Source organism: Octopus sinensis, linkage group LG10, assembly GCF_006345805.1.
Source record: "Octopus sinensis linkage group LG10, ASM634580v1, whole genome shotgun sequence".
In the NCBI taxonomy this organism is placed as follows: domain Eukaryota; kingdom Metazoa; phylum Mollusca; class Cephalopoda; order Octopoda; family Octopodidae; genus Octopus; species Octopus sinensis.
Genome location: NC_043006.1, coordinates 86,549,371 through 86,561,870, shown reverse-complemented (window position 1 = coordinate 86,561,870; position 12,500 = coordinate 86,549,371). Strand labels below are relative to the sequence as shown.

General features: G+C 33.7%; 1 protein-coding gene across 1 annotated transcript in view; it reads left to right on the top strand.

The window, feature by feature from the left end:
• LOC115216696 (endoplasmic reticulum aminopeptidase 1) overlaps positions 1-12,500 on the top strand; it is a 1,296,444-nt gene that overhangs the window by 1,222,782 nt on the left and 61,162 nt on the right. Inside the window, exon 16 of the mRNA XM_029786223.2 lies at positions 8,658-8,731. Within this exon, the coding sequence (XP_029642083.1) occupies positions 8,658-8,731 (74 nt within the window). The remainder of the gene's footprint in view (positions 1-8,657; positions 8,732-12,500) is intronic.

Here is a 12,500-nt window from a genome sequence, read left to right as displayed (position 1 = left end):
AGAACACAACACGCAGCCCGGTCCGGGATTCGAGCTCACAACCTCACGATTGTAAGCTCGACGCTCTAACCACTGAGCCATGCGCCTTCACTGAACCTGGATATATATATATATATATATAATTTTTTTTTACTATAATCATTTCTTAAATATAGCCACGAAACACGTGTCCTTATTCTACCAAATATATACATTTTTATTATTATTTTGCAATTTACTTAATCATCGGTATATTATTGTTATTTTATTTTTTATTTTTCTATTATATGTCATTTTCTAGATGGTGTAATTTAATTGTTCATTTTGAATTGATAAAAGTGGGTTTTTTCTAATTTTTATATATATATATTATATTTTGTGAAATTTGATTTAGTATTTCTAAATTGAATTTTTCCCTGTAAGTTAGGAATAATATTCCCTCAAATAATTATTATAATTATCATATATATATATATATAATATATATATATATATATATAGATATGTATATATTGAGAGAGAAACAGAGAGGGAAATACATACAAATATACATACATGTATCTACATACATTGTGGATAATTGAGAGTTCCACAAATTCTTGCTGAACAACCTGCACAGATGATTTCTTTATAGTAATCAAATATTTGAACTTTATATTTGTTCACTTCTTCAAATTGACATTGTGTGTACAGGTGCACAGTGTACCAGATGTTGAAGTGACTACAGAGAAACATAAAATGAAATGCTTTGCTCAAGAACACAATAATACAAATGGTCCAGGAATTAAAACCACATTCTTACAATCAAGAGGGCAACAGCCTAGCCTCCAGGCCATGCACCTAGTACATACATACAGACATATATAGATATACATATGTAAGTTAAAATGCAACCAGATATTGTTGTGTTGGATGACAAAAAATATATATGCCCTGCTGTGGAAATCAGCTGCTCTCTGGACACTAATGTGGTGAGAAAAATAAGCAGGAAAGAAGACATCTATGGACACTGGATAAGGTGCTTGCAAATCCAGTATCCAAGATATGCTTTCAATATCATGTCTATTATTATTGGAGTAACAGGATGCTTACCAGCTTGCTTGAAGCAAAACATGGTTGAACTTGGCTTCTTGGGGAGAGAACGCAGTTTCTTAATTCATATGTCACAAATGATCACAGTATTTGGTACTGTAAAAATCCGCAAGACCTTAAGAGTAAAAGGACAAGGAACAAAAGAAGGTGCTTTCTTTCACAGCCTTGCAGCCAGGTAGATAGCAAGTCAAAATTAACTCTTAATTAAAAAGAGGAAAAAAACATTCATATGCATACACAAAAATATATTTATACTCAAGCACTCTGTACTGACACATAGACACACAATAAACTACTACACAGATTCCACTCTCAAGATTTTAGTCAACAAGATGCCATGGCAGAATACTGTTGTCCAAGTTGCCAAGGTACCATGCAGTGGGCTCAAACCAGAATCATATGATTGGGAAGTGAAATTTTTGACTACCTGGTTAATAAAGCAAATATCTGCAACAAACAAATTCAGTTAAAGAACTAAACTAGACCTTAAAATAAATAAATAATTATTGTTATTTATTTAAGTTTCCAGAAAGTTGCATATGACAGAACTATTTTGTAAACCTATGTCATACCACTTGTATCTTCACCAGTGCTTCAATCATCCAAACCATATGATTAATCCAACTTCAAAGTCCCAATTTTTGTGAATAAGATGGATTTGTATTGTCAGAGGAGATTATTGGAAGCATGCAAATGATTTTGTGTATCATTACATCAAACATGGTTATAGTGAATCACAATTTAAAAAAAAAATCAAACTTGACACAGCTAGGATTAATGAATGTCAAACTTTCATGCCTAATTATAGCAGTCAAAGTAAAAAATTTGGATTGAGTTCCTTTAAGTTATTAATTGGCACCAAAATCTCACCAGCATTTCAGAAGTGTTGCATGATAGTTATCAACATGTTTCACAAAAATATCTTCATTTCAAAGAAATATTTCCTCATTCATCTATTGTTGCTTTTAGACATAACAAAAATGTAATACAAATATTAACAAGCATCTCTGCTCGTAATCAAACCTCCGGAGTTTCTGAACATTGTATCTCTAAAATCAGTTGCATGAGAGGTAAGCTCTCATTGTGCAACAGCATAAGTTAGGTCAACTATCAGAATTTCGAATAAAAATGTTAAAAGATTTATACAGAATGTGGGACCTGTAATGATTCTCATATGGTGTACACAGCTGTATGCCTTAAACATTATACGATTTAATTAAAAATTCAAAAGATTTAATGGGGATAAGCATGGCATCAGTCACAATAACACTACCTCAATGGAACTTGCTGAGCATTATACTTGGACACCTGTAATTGTCACAAACACCTTAAAGTACAAATTCTCAGAAAATATTTTGACTCCATTGAACTTTCAGAATTTAAAACACACTAAGATAAATATATAAGTTACTAGCATAACATCCTGGTTGGGAATGACCAAAATGACAGAAGAGTTTCATCAGATTTATACAAAGCTGAGAGTTGTTTTCCCAGTTACAAATAAGTGAAACTTGATGGTGTCTATTTTATATATCAAGGAAGGACTGCAAGATAGTCTTGTTGAATTTTTGAATTCCAACATTTCTGAATATTTTCCATTATTATCTTATTTTGAACCTGAAGAAGACAGGCATACTGTTGACATATTGTAATGTTCTATGAACAGAAGTAAATTTGATTTATTACATACTTTGCTCTTCTAATAGTATAATAATAATTCTTTCTATTTTTGGCCCAAGGCCAACAATTTTGAAGGGCGTGTAAGTCAATTACATCAACCCCAGTGCTCAACTGATACTTATTTTATTGAAAAGATGAAAGGCAAAAATTGACCTCAACAGAATTTGAACTCAGAACATTAAAGATTTTGCCAGCTGACCACCTTAGTTGTAGTAGTAGTAGTAGTAGTAGTAACACTGATGATGATGATAATAATAATAATAATAATTAATAATAATAATAATAATAATAATAATAATAATAATAATAATCTCAAAAAATGTGGCACCTAAGAATGACAACTGCATCAGTGATGATCAGAGCTTTGGGAATAATATCAAATGGTACTTTTCAATACTATAATCAAATACTAGGAAACCCAAATGTATCAGCATTATGAAAAAGAAAGTTTTCAAGGGTACATTTTAAGGAAAACATTGTCAATCTGAGAATATTTTAATCTTTTAAAACCTTTCAAAATTGCAAATATTGCAACCAATTTTTGATGAAATTTTAATTCACAGAATTTGATTTGATTTTTCTGAATTACAACACATAAATAACAGTAAAACATCAAATAGTCTCTTTAGGTCTTAGGGTGACACTTACAACGGCTCAACTAAACCAAAGCAACAACCATTACATTGATCCCAGTGTTTCAATGGTACTTAATTTCTCAACCTTGAAAGGATGAAAGGCAAAGTCGACCTTGGCAGAATTTGAACTCACAATGTAAAGACAGACAAAATACCACTAAGCATTTCACCCAGTGTGCCAATGATTCTACATGCTCGATGATAACAATAATAATAATAAAATGAAGAATTCTACCTAATTTTGACACAAGACTAGCAATTTTGAGAATAGGGAGTAAGTCAATTACATCAACCCCAGAACCTGACTGGTACTTTATGTTAACCCTGATCAGAAGCAGTCCAACGTGTCGTGTATGCCAGCAACAAAATGAAACCATTGACCATGTGGTCTCCAAGTGCAGTCTTCTAGCGCCTACAGAGTATCTCAACAGACACGATAGAGCTGCACAATATATTCACTGGGTAATCTGCAAAAACCTGGATTTACCCCATGAAAAAAACTGGTGGGAACACAAACCACCCCCAATGCTTGAAAATGACCACATCTCACTCCTCTGGAACTTCACACCATTCAAACTGACAGAAAGATAGATGCAAATAGGCCAGACATCATATTGAAAGACTTCAAACAAAGAACATGCCTCCTCATTGATATGACTGTCCCAATCGATATAAACGTATCTGTCAAGACCTACCAAAAACTGAGCAAATATAAAGATCTTGAAATAGAAATCAGCAAAATGTGGAACCTGAAGACTAAAACAATACCTGTTGTCATAGGTGCCCTGGGAATGATAGCAAAAGGGGCTGATAGCTACCTAACTCAGATACCAGGAAACCCAAAAATGGCAGAAATTCAAAAGATAGTGCTCATGGGAACTGCTCATATCCTATGCAAAATACTTTCTATGTAATCTCAAGGTTTAAAACAAACATAATTTTGGGTTTTAAAAAAAAAAAAAGAAAAAGAAGAAATTTTTTTTTAGACATTCATTAGTACAACACCAAAAACTCCCCCCCCCCAATATATGGCACACTAGGCATAACAACAACATGAACTTCCAACCTGTTGTCTCTTGAGGTCTCTGGGTGAGACTTGGAGCCAACTTGTACAAATATAAAGCAAAAGTCAAACATAGAATAATAATAATAATAATAGTAGTAGTAGTTTCTGATTTTAATAGTTATAATTTCTTTATTTGTTTGAAAGATAATAAATGAAAGGATATTGTAAGGATAAATAATACAAACAGAGAAATGATTATAAGAAAACAGGCATTGGGAGACAACAGCTTAATGTAATGAAAGATCTGTACTTGACCCTTGTACAGAGGGATAAAAACCAAAATTGGCTTTAGCAGGAGTTGAACAAAGAAGTAAAGGAATGTAACTCCATGCCACAAAACAGTTATTCTCAGCTCTTCCAGTTTCCAATCCTAATAATAACCATAGTTACTATTGTTTTTAATTAATAACTTCATTTAATTGCAATATAGGCATCAAACTGGAGAAAAAAATAAGAGAGCAAAAAGCAAAACGATTAGGATATAAACAAGCAAAATAAAATTAAATGGAAACACAGAAAACAGTCCATGATGGGAGGCTTTGTACTATCATATCCCATAAGCGATTCACCACCAACTCAGCCATCTGATCATTGTTTTATTATTTCAGAAAGTATGTTTTTTTCCCCCAATTCATTTTACATTAGAAATGGTTTGTATATCGAAATTAATCATAACAGTTTATATTGAGTTATTTATCATCAATGTACCTAGGGAAAAAAAAAATATAATTTTCGACATTTTTTTTTGTTTTGTTAAAATAAAAATTCCTTTCCAATTATTTTCTATATATTAAAAAAAATCCTCAATCTTTTTTTCCTTCTTTTTTTCTTCTATTTTTTTTTTTTTTGCTTCCTGTTATGTGATAATGATAATGTTCATTTATCCAAACGGAGAGATAACAAATCACACAACAAAGACTCAACAGTTATTTTCTGAAGTTTTCATTATGATTAGTTATTTATTACTATCATGGGGAAACATCTTTGAACCATTTACATTACTGTTTATTGGTGAATCATTCAATGTTTGGAAAACATTCCCAGTGACCTCATATCATAACCCCCCCCCCCTAGTCATAACATTGTTTAAATTGCTTTAACAACTCTTTGCTTTCTCATAAGTGCCAGAAAATAAAGCCTGCATAGTGGCTATTATGCTGAATGCTTACTAGGTCCTCATATTCTCCACAGTTGTGTGTAATTGTGGTTCACACTATTAACACTTCTCACTTGCAAGATGCTGTACCATGAAAATAAGAAATCACTGCTTTCACTCTTTGATCGCTATTTGTATATGAAGTATTGGAAGAGAATCAAGTGACCTAATTATCAAGAATACGATATAGATCAACCCACAAAACACAGAATTTTTTGTAATACAGGCACATGGCCAGATATTTGTGGGGAAGATGTTACTGGAAATTGACTTCAGTACTCAAATGGTACTTTATTTAATCCACTTTGAAAGGATGAACAACTAAGTTGACCTTGGTAGGATTTGAACCCAAAATGTAAAGAAGAGGTACTAATATTGCAAGGCATTTCTTCACCATGATTCTGCCAATTCCCTACCTTCATAATAATTATTTCTACTATAGGCACAAGGCCTGAAATTTTGGGGGATTACATTGACCCCAGTACTGAACTGGTACTTATTTTATGTTCCCCAAAAGAATGGAAGGTAAATCAACTTTGGTGGAATTTGATCTTAGAACATAAAGCTAGAAGAAATTCCATGAAGTATTTTGTCCAGCATTCTTTCTTTCTATTCTTTTATTTGTTTCAGTCATTTGACTGTGGCCATGCTGGAGTACTGCCTTTAGTCGAGTAAATCAACCCCAGAGCTTATTCTTTGTAAGCCTAGTACTTATTCTATCAGTCTCTCTTGCCAACCGCTAAGTGATGGGGGCGTAAACACACCAGCATCGGTTATTGAGAGATGTTGGGGGGACAAACACAGGCACACAAACATATACATACATATATATATATATACTACGAGCTTCTTTCAGTTTCCATCTACCAAATCCACTTACAAGGCTTTGGTTGGCCCAAGGTTATAGTAGAATTCACTTGCCCAAGGTGACATGCAGTGGGACTGAACCTGGAACCATGTGGTAGGTAAGCAAGCTACTTACCACACAGCCACTCCTGTGCCTTACTTTCATAACAATAATAATTGCTTTAATTTATACACAAAAGAAGCAATCCTTAAAAGGTAGTGATCAGTTGATTACATCAACTACTAAACTACTACTTCATTTTATCAATTCCAGAGGAATGAAAAGTAAACTGATCTCAATGGGATTTGAACTCGAAACATAAAATAAATGGAACAAACACTGTATAGCGTTTCATTCAAAATTCTAATGGCTCTTACTTTTAAATTTAGTAACTGCATCTTCTGCTCCTCATTATCAATCTGATCAATATTCTCAATGTTCTGTTCCCCTAACACAACTCCAAGATAGCCATGTAGTGTTTTGAAACCATCAGAAACTCAATATCCATGTAGACCCACCTTCTGCACTCATCACCTGCTGCCACAAAGGGAATGTTGGCTAAATAGACAATATTACCTCTAGTTTCTGTGGTTGTGACCTTCTTATCTCCATATTTCCTTTTTCCCAGATGCTGTATCACCAGCCCTTAAACAGGTGTGTGACACATAAGCTCCACTTGTTTTTTCCTTGCTTCATCCTTAATCTTAAAAGCCAAGTACACACTTCCACATACCCTACTTCAATCAACAGAGCACACATTCTTTCATTTATTAATCAAGGTTTCTTAAAATTTTATCTGAAAAGACAAACAGAGAAAACTAGAGATACATCACCATCCCTCTTACCCTTTCTGAGATAAATTTCTTCTTCCTTTGCCTAGAGATGAATGATGTCCAGTATTTCTCTTTGGCTTGCAACACCATCAAAGAATATGGTGTTGGTGGTTGTTTGCTTTACCCCTGTCAAATTGTAACCACCTATATTCTCTGATTATGACTGTGTCCATCTAGACTTCATACATTTTATTATGACATTCAAAAAATAATACTATTCGGCATTGCACAAAAGCTATGCACCCACAGAGTGTCTATTTTATATGGTTCAAATAAATGTTACACTGTACAGTCATATTAAGCGATTTTAATTATCTGTAACCATTTTAATCTTGAAATTGCAATGCAAATGTTGAAAACTTCAGAAAATTCACAAACAAAATACTGACTTTAATGACAGTTGTTGTTATTAACCTCTGGTCAGTCCTGGTCAAACAGATCTATGAGGAAAACTATTCAATTGGTTATTATCCAAATCTGTTAAAATTATGGTGGATTGGCCATGTTCTAAGTACTGACAATAAAACACCCCAAAGGTTATTTTTTCTTCTGAACAGACAACATGAAAATGTCATCGTGGAAGATTGCAGCTGAAATTCAAAGACATCTTCATGCCAAATCTCACACTCTGAAGCATCCAGTTGAAGTAGCATGAAACTGTTGCAAAGAAATGGAGAAATCTCTGTAATCTTGGTTGTCTGAGTAAGACTGAAAAAAAAAAAGGAAGACCAGAAATGTCAAATGAGAAACAGAAGACTCCACCAATGATCCTATGCAGAGAATGTTACCAAATATTTTGATCAAATCTTGGTTTTCATTATCATCTGAGAGCTCTTGTTAGAAAATGAGACAAAAGCAACTGAAGTGAGCAAAACATTATCTCAATTTAAGAAAGCTCAACAGTGATGACATAAGTTACACACTTCCTCAACTACTGAAAGTTGACAGGGTATGAGGTAGTTTGAGAGTGATTTGGTTGCTGTTTCTAACAAGTCAAGCTACTGCTAGTTAAATTCGATTTAAATGCTTTGAAATAATTTCCAACTCATCTACAAGATGTTGATGTTAAGAGAGCGGCCAACATCAATTTAAGCAAACAATATTGGTATGCAAATGTTACACAAACTATCAATTTATTCTCCAGAGCATCAGTTAATGGCAAAGTCAATTGCTGGCAAAGTGAATGAATGGATAGGTGACTAAATGAAGTGCTGAGTACCTTCAAAATTTATTATTATCAAGAATGCATGCACCATTGACAACATATAAATGTATTTGGTATACTTCTTTCAACTTTATATTTTCTGCTCATAAATAATTATCTATAAATTACATTAAATATTGTATCTTTTATTATCTTTTCTTCCAGAATTATATTCTAAAGTTAATCATTAACCAGATTAAAATACTAGGCTGGGAAAATGAAGGAAGTGCTTTTACAAAGTAAGTTGAAATCAATTTACAATTATCTTAGCACTGTGAATAATATAGATCACTGATAACATATAAGTATCAATATATATATATGTTTGTGTGTGTGTGTATAATGATATAAATGATTGTGTGCATATGTATGTATGTATATATATATGTTGTGGTGTGTATATCTATATATTATATATATATATATATATATATATGTGATATAATCCATTCTATGCACTTTATGATTCTGAACCATTTGACTTCATGTTCAATCCCACTATGATACATTGAGTAAGCATTTTCTACTATAGCCCTAAGTTCATGAGTAGATTTGTGAAACAGAAACTAAGAGAAACCCATTGTGTGTGTATGTGTGTGTGCATGTGTACATATATATATATATATATACACTCTCTAGAAAGAGTCAGAAGTAGTTGTCCAAGAATTTTTGCAACTTCATGAGCCCCAATTTCTAGCCTGCCAATTCTCCCAATCGTATTTCCATGGATTACAAGGAGGTAATATCAAAGAGTTCCCGGACTAGTTCTGTAGCGCACCAACAGATAGAAGTACATAATGAGAGCGAGCAGTGGCCTTCGTGAGGCAGTGTGCTAATTGACATCGCTGTGTTTACTTTGCAATTTGTGGTTTTGTGATCACATGTATGCTGTAGTCTCTCCTAACATCAACATGGACAGAAACTTAGAACAAAGAGCCAACACGAAATTTTGTGTTAAACTTGGGAAGTCTATTACAGAGGCATTGAGCATGAATCAGCAAGCTTACCACTGCATGGCAATGGATCATGTACAATTTTTCAAATGGCACGAGTACTTCAAAAGCAGAAGAACATTCCTGGAAGACAATGAGTGATCTGGAAGACCTGCCATGAGCACTACCCCAGAAATGTGGGAAAAATTAATCAGCTTAATCCTAAGGATCATCGGAGAACAATCAATGACATATGGGTCCACGCTGGCAATCCTAATGTCCATCATATGGGTCTGTGTAAGCAATCCTAATGTATCTCATATGGGTCCATGCTGGCAATCCTAATGTCCACTGAGAATTGGATTCTTCACAACGACAGTCGCTGAGCTCTCCTCTCTCATAAGTTTCTCACCAAAAACAACATACTATCAGTTCTGCACCAACCCTATTTACCAGATTTAGCACCCGAGAACTTCCATCTCTTCCCCAAGATAAATGCAGCTCAAAGATCACCATTTTAACACCACTGTCAAGATCAAGTGTGAGTCACAGAGGGTCCTCAACTCACAGAAAATGATTTTCAGGCTGGATTCCCAAAGTGGCAGGAATGTTGGGACTGGTTTATTGCTGCTGCACATGGTGACTATTTCGAAGGAGATGATGTTAAAGGTAAATAAGTTATTTTTTATTAAACATAACTAGTCCAGAAACTTTTTGATACCACCTAGTATGTGTGGGTTGTGATTGAGAAAGACAATAACTGCTCTGCCTGCAACACAAAGGCTGAACTCGTGAGCAAGATCAAGGCAATGTTCAAAGATCTTCCTAGGGATACAGCTAGGAAGGTATTTGCCAGGTTCTGAAGCTGTCTTGAGACTGTGGTGAAAGTTGAGGGCAGCTCCGTTGAGTAAACTGTTATCTGTCACTCATAATTTAGTTGATATTTTCTGAGTTTTTAAAATTACTTTTACTTTTGGATGGGATATTGTATTTTCTTTTCCTTTTATGCAAAGTGTCGAATTTAACCCAAACAACTTGTGTGTATGTATATATGTTTGTGTGTGTGTGTATATATCTATTATATATATTATATAAAATCCATTCTGTCTGTCTGTGTCTTCTTGGATCTCAGGCATCCTCCATCCGATTGCACTCAAATTTGATATGTAGACACCGACGGTATCAGGGCGTGTATAAGTCTTAATAAAATTACAAAAATTGATTCGAGGTGAGAATGCGATTGATAAAGCCGTGGGAATGTGCATTTGTAAAATCGTTTTTCTTGAAATAGAAGAAAGTCTATCTTTATTTCTTCTTTTGCTGGTGTCTCAAATTTAGGTTAAATCACTGTTTCTCAAAGGGGAGGCCTATGGGATGGTCGGACATGTTTGAGAAAATTTGGTTTAAATGTTTGACAACTCAGCACCGTCCATTGGATGGGGGCGGCGTTTTGTATATATATATATAATATATATATATATATATTCACACAAAACCACATTATACATGTGTGTTCAGTTTGTTTCCTTGTTTGTACTTTGCATGTTAGTTGTGAACAAGCATTACCTAATAAGTTGAGACAAACAATCAAAAATACATTAGTTTCCTTATTCTCTAAAATGCTGGTGAAAAATAATACAAATAAATGTCAAAGATTCTAGCAAATCTTGGACCAAATTTTGGCATATCGGAAGGAATGAATAAGAATAAGAGGAACCTACACTAGAATGGTTTAGCCCCACACTTAGATAACTATCTTCATAAAAAAACTATGGATTGTAAGCTTTGTCTTGAAACTTTTATCCAATGACCATGACCAACCATTAAAAAATATTATGGATCAGTGACTACATGGAAGTTGCTCTGAGAAGTAATGTTACAAAGCATCATAAGAAAAAACGATACTCAAGAAGGATTTTAGAGTATACAAGTGAAACTATATAAATAGGAGTCAATTCTGTAAGTAATGTTCTGTCATGGCTTTAACTGTAGTAGCTAAAATAAATAAGAAGCTAATGACAAAAAAATAGCCAAAAAATAACTCTGTGTACAAAATCATGAAACAATTACTAACTAACCACTGACATGTATGAAAACACAATACAGCTTCCACACACACTATTCACATTGACACTGACCATGCAGTGCAAAAAACACACATTAAAACTATTCTAATTAAAACATGCACAAGCACACATTCACACACTCATATACACAAACAACATACAAACATCCACACACACCTACTCATAGGCACAAAATTACCCACACACATCCTAATACCTACATGCACACAATCACATATTCACACAAACATCTGCACTCATAACCACACTCATATGCATTCAATACAAATACTACAAACTAGAAATACAAAAAAATCCAAAGCAGAAATCAATTTATGCCAGAGAAAAGTGATTTGTGGTTAGAATGTAAGATTTTTCCAATAAGTATTGCATAATCTTATTGATATATGAGAAAAGAGGTATCTAGTATATTCCAGGTCACAGGGACATTTTCCATCCCACTATCTTTCAGTTTCCAGAATTCCTGAGATCTAGTGCTGATTCTACCGCTCAACCTAAAATGTGCTGGTTTAATAAATAAACTCTTTTACATAGATAACTAAGAATTCATACTTGTTTGCCTGCCTAAATATGTGCTCCTGTTCCAGCTCATTTGAACACTATTATCAACTTAGGGAAATAACCAAAGATGGAAAAACAGCTGTCTTCTCTTCTATAAAGAATACTATATGAAAACCCTATACTATGTGTCTTATTTGGGTAGAAAATGGAATTGAAAATTTCATCAAACAATATATAGATTAAATTACTATAATGTACAGCTGCAGAAACTAAGATAGCCAGAAACTCAGTCATTATGAGATGGACATTTTCTATTTACATAAAGAAAAAAAATCAGTCATTCTAACTGAAAAAATATCAAAAGCAGTTATCGCTGATTGGACAACATTGTTTTACAGATCACATAACACAGCAACAAACAAATAACCGACTAATCCTTACTTTTCCACCCTTTATTTCTAACAGCCAGCATGTAAATGCATATTTGC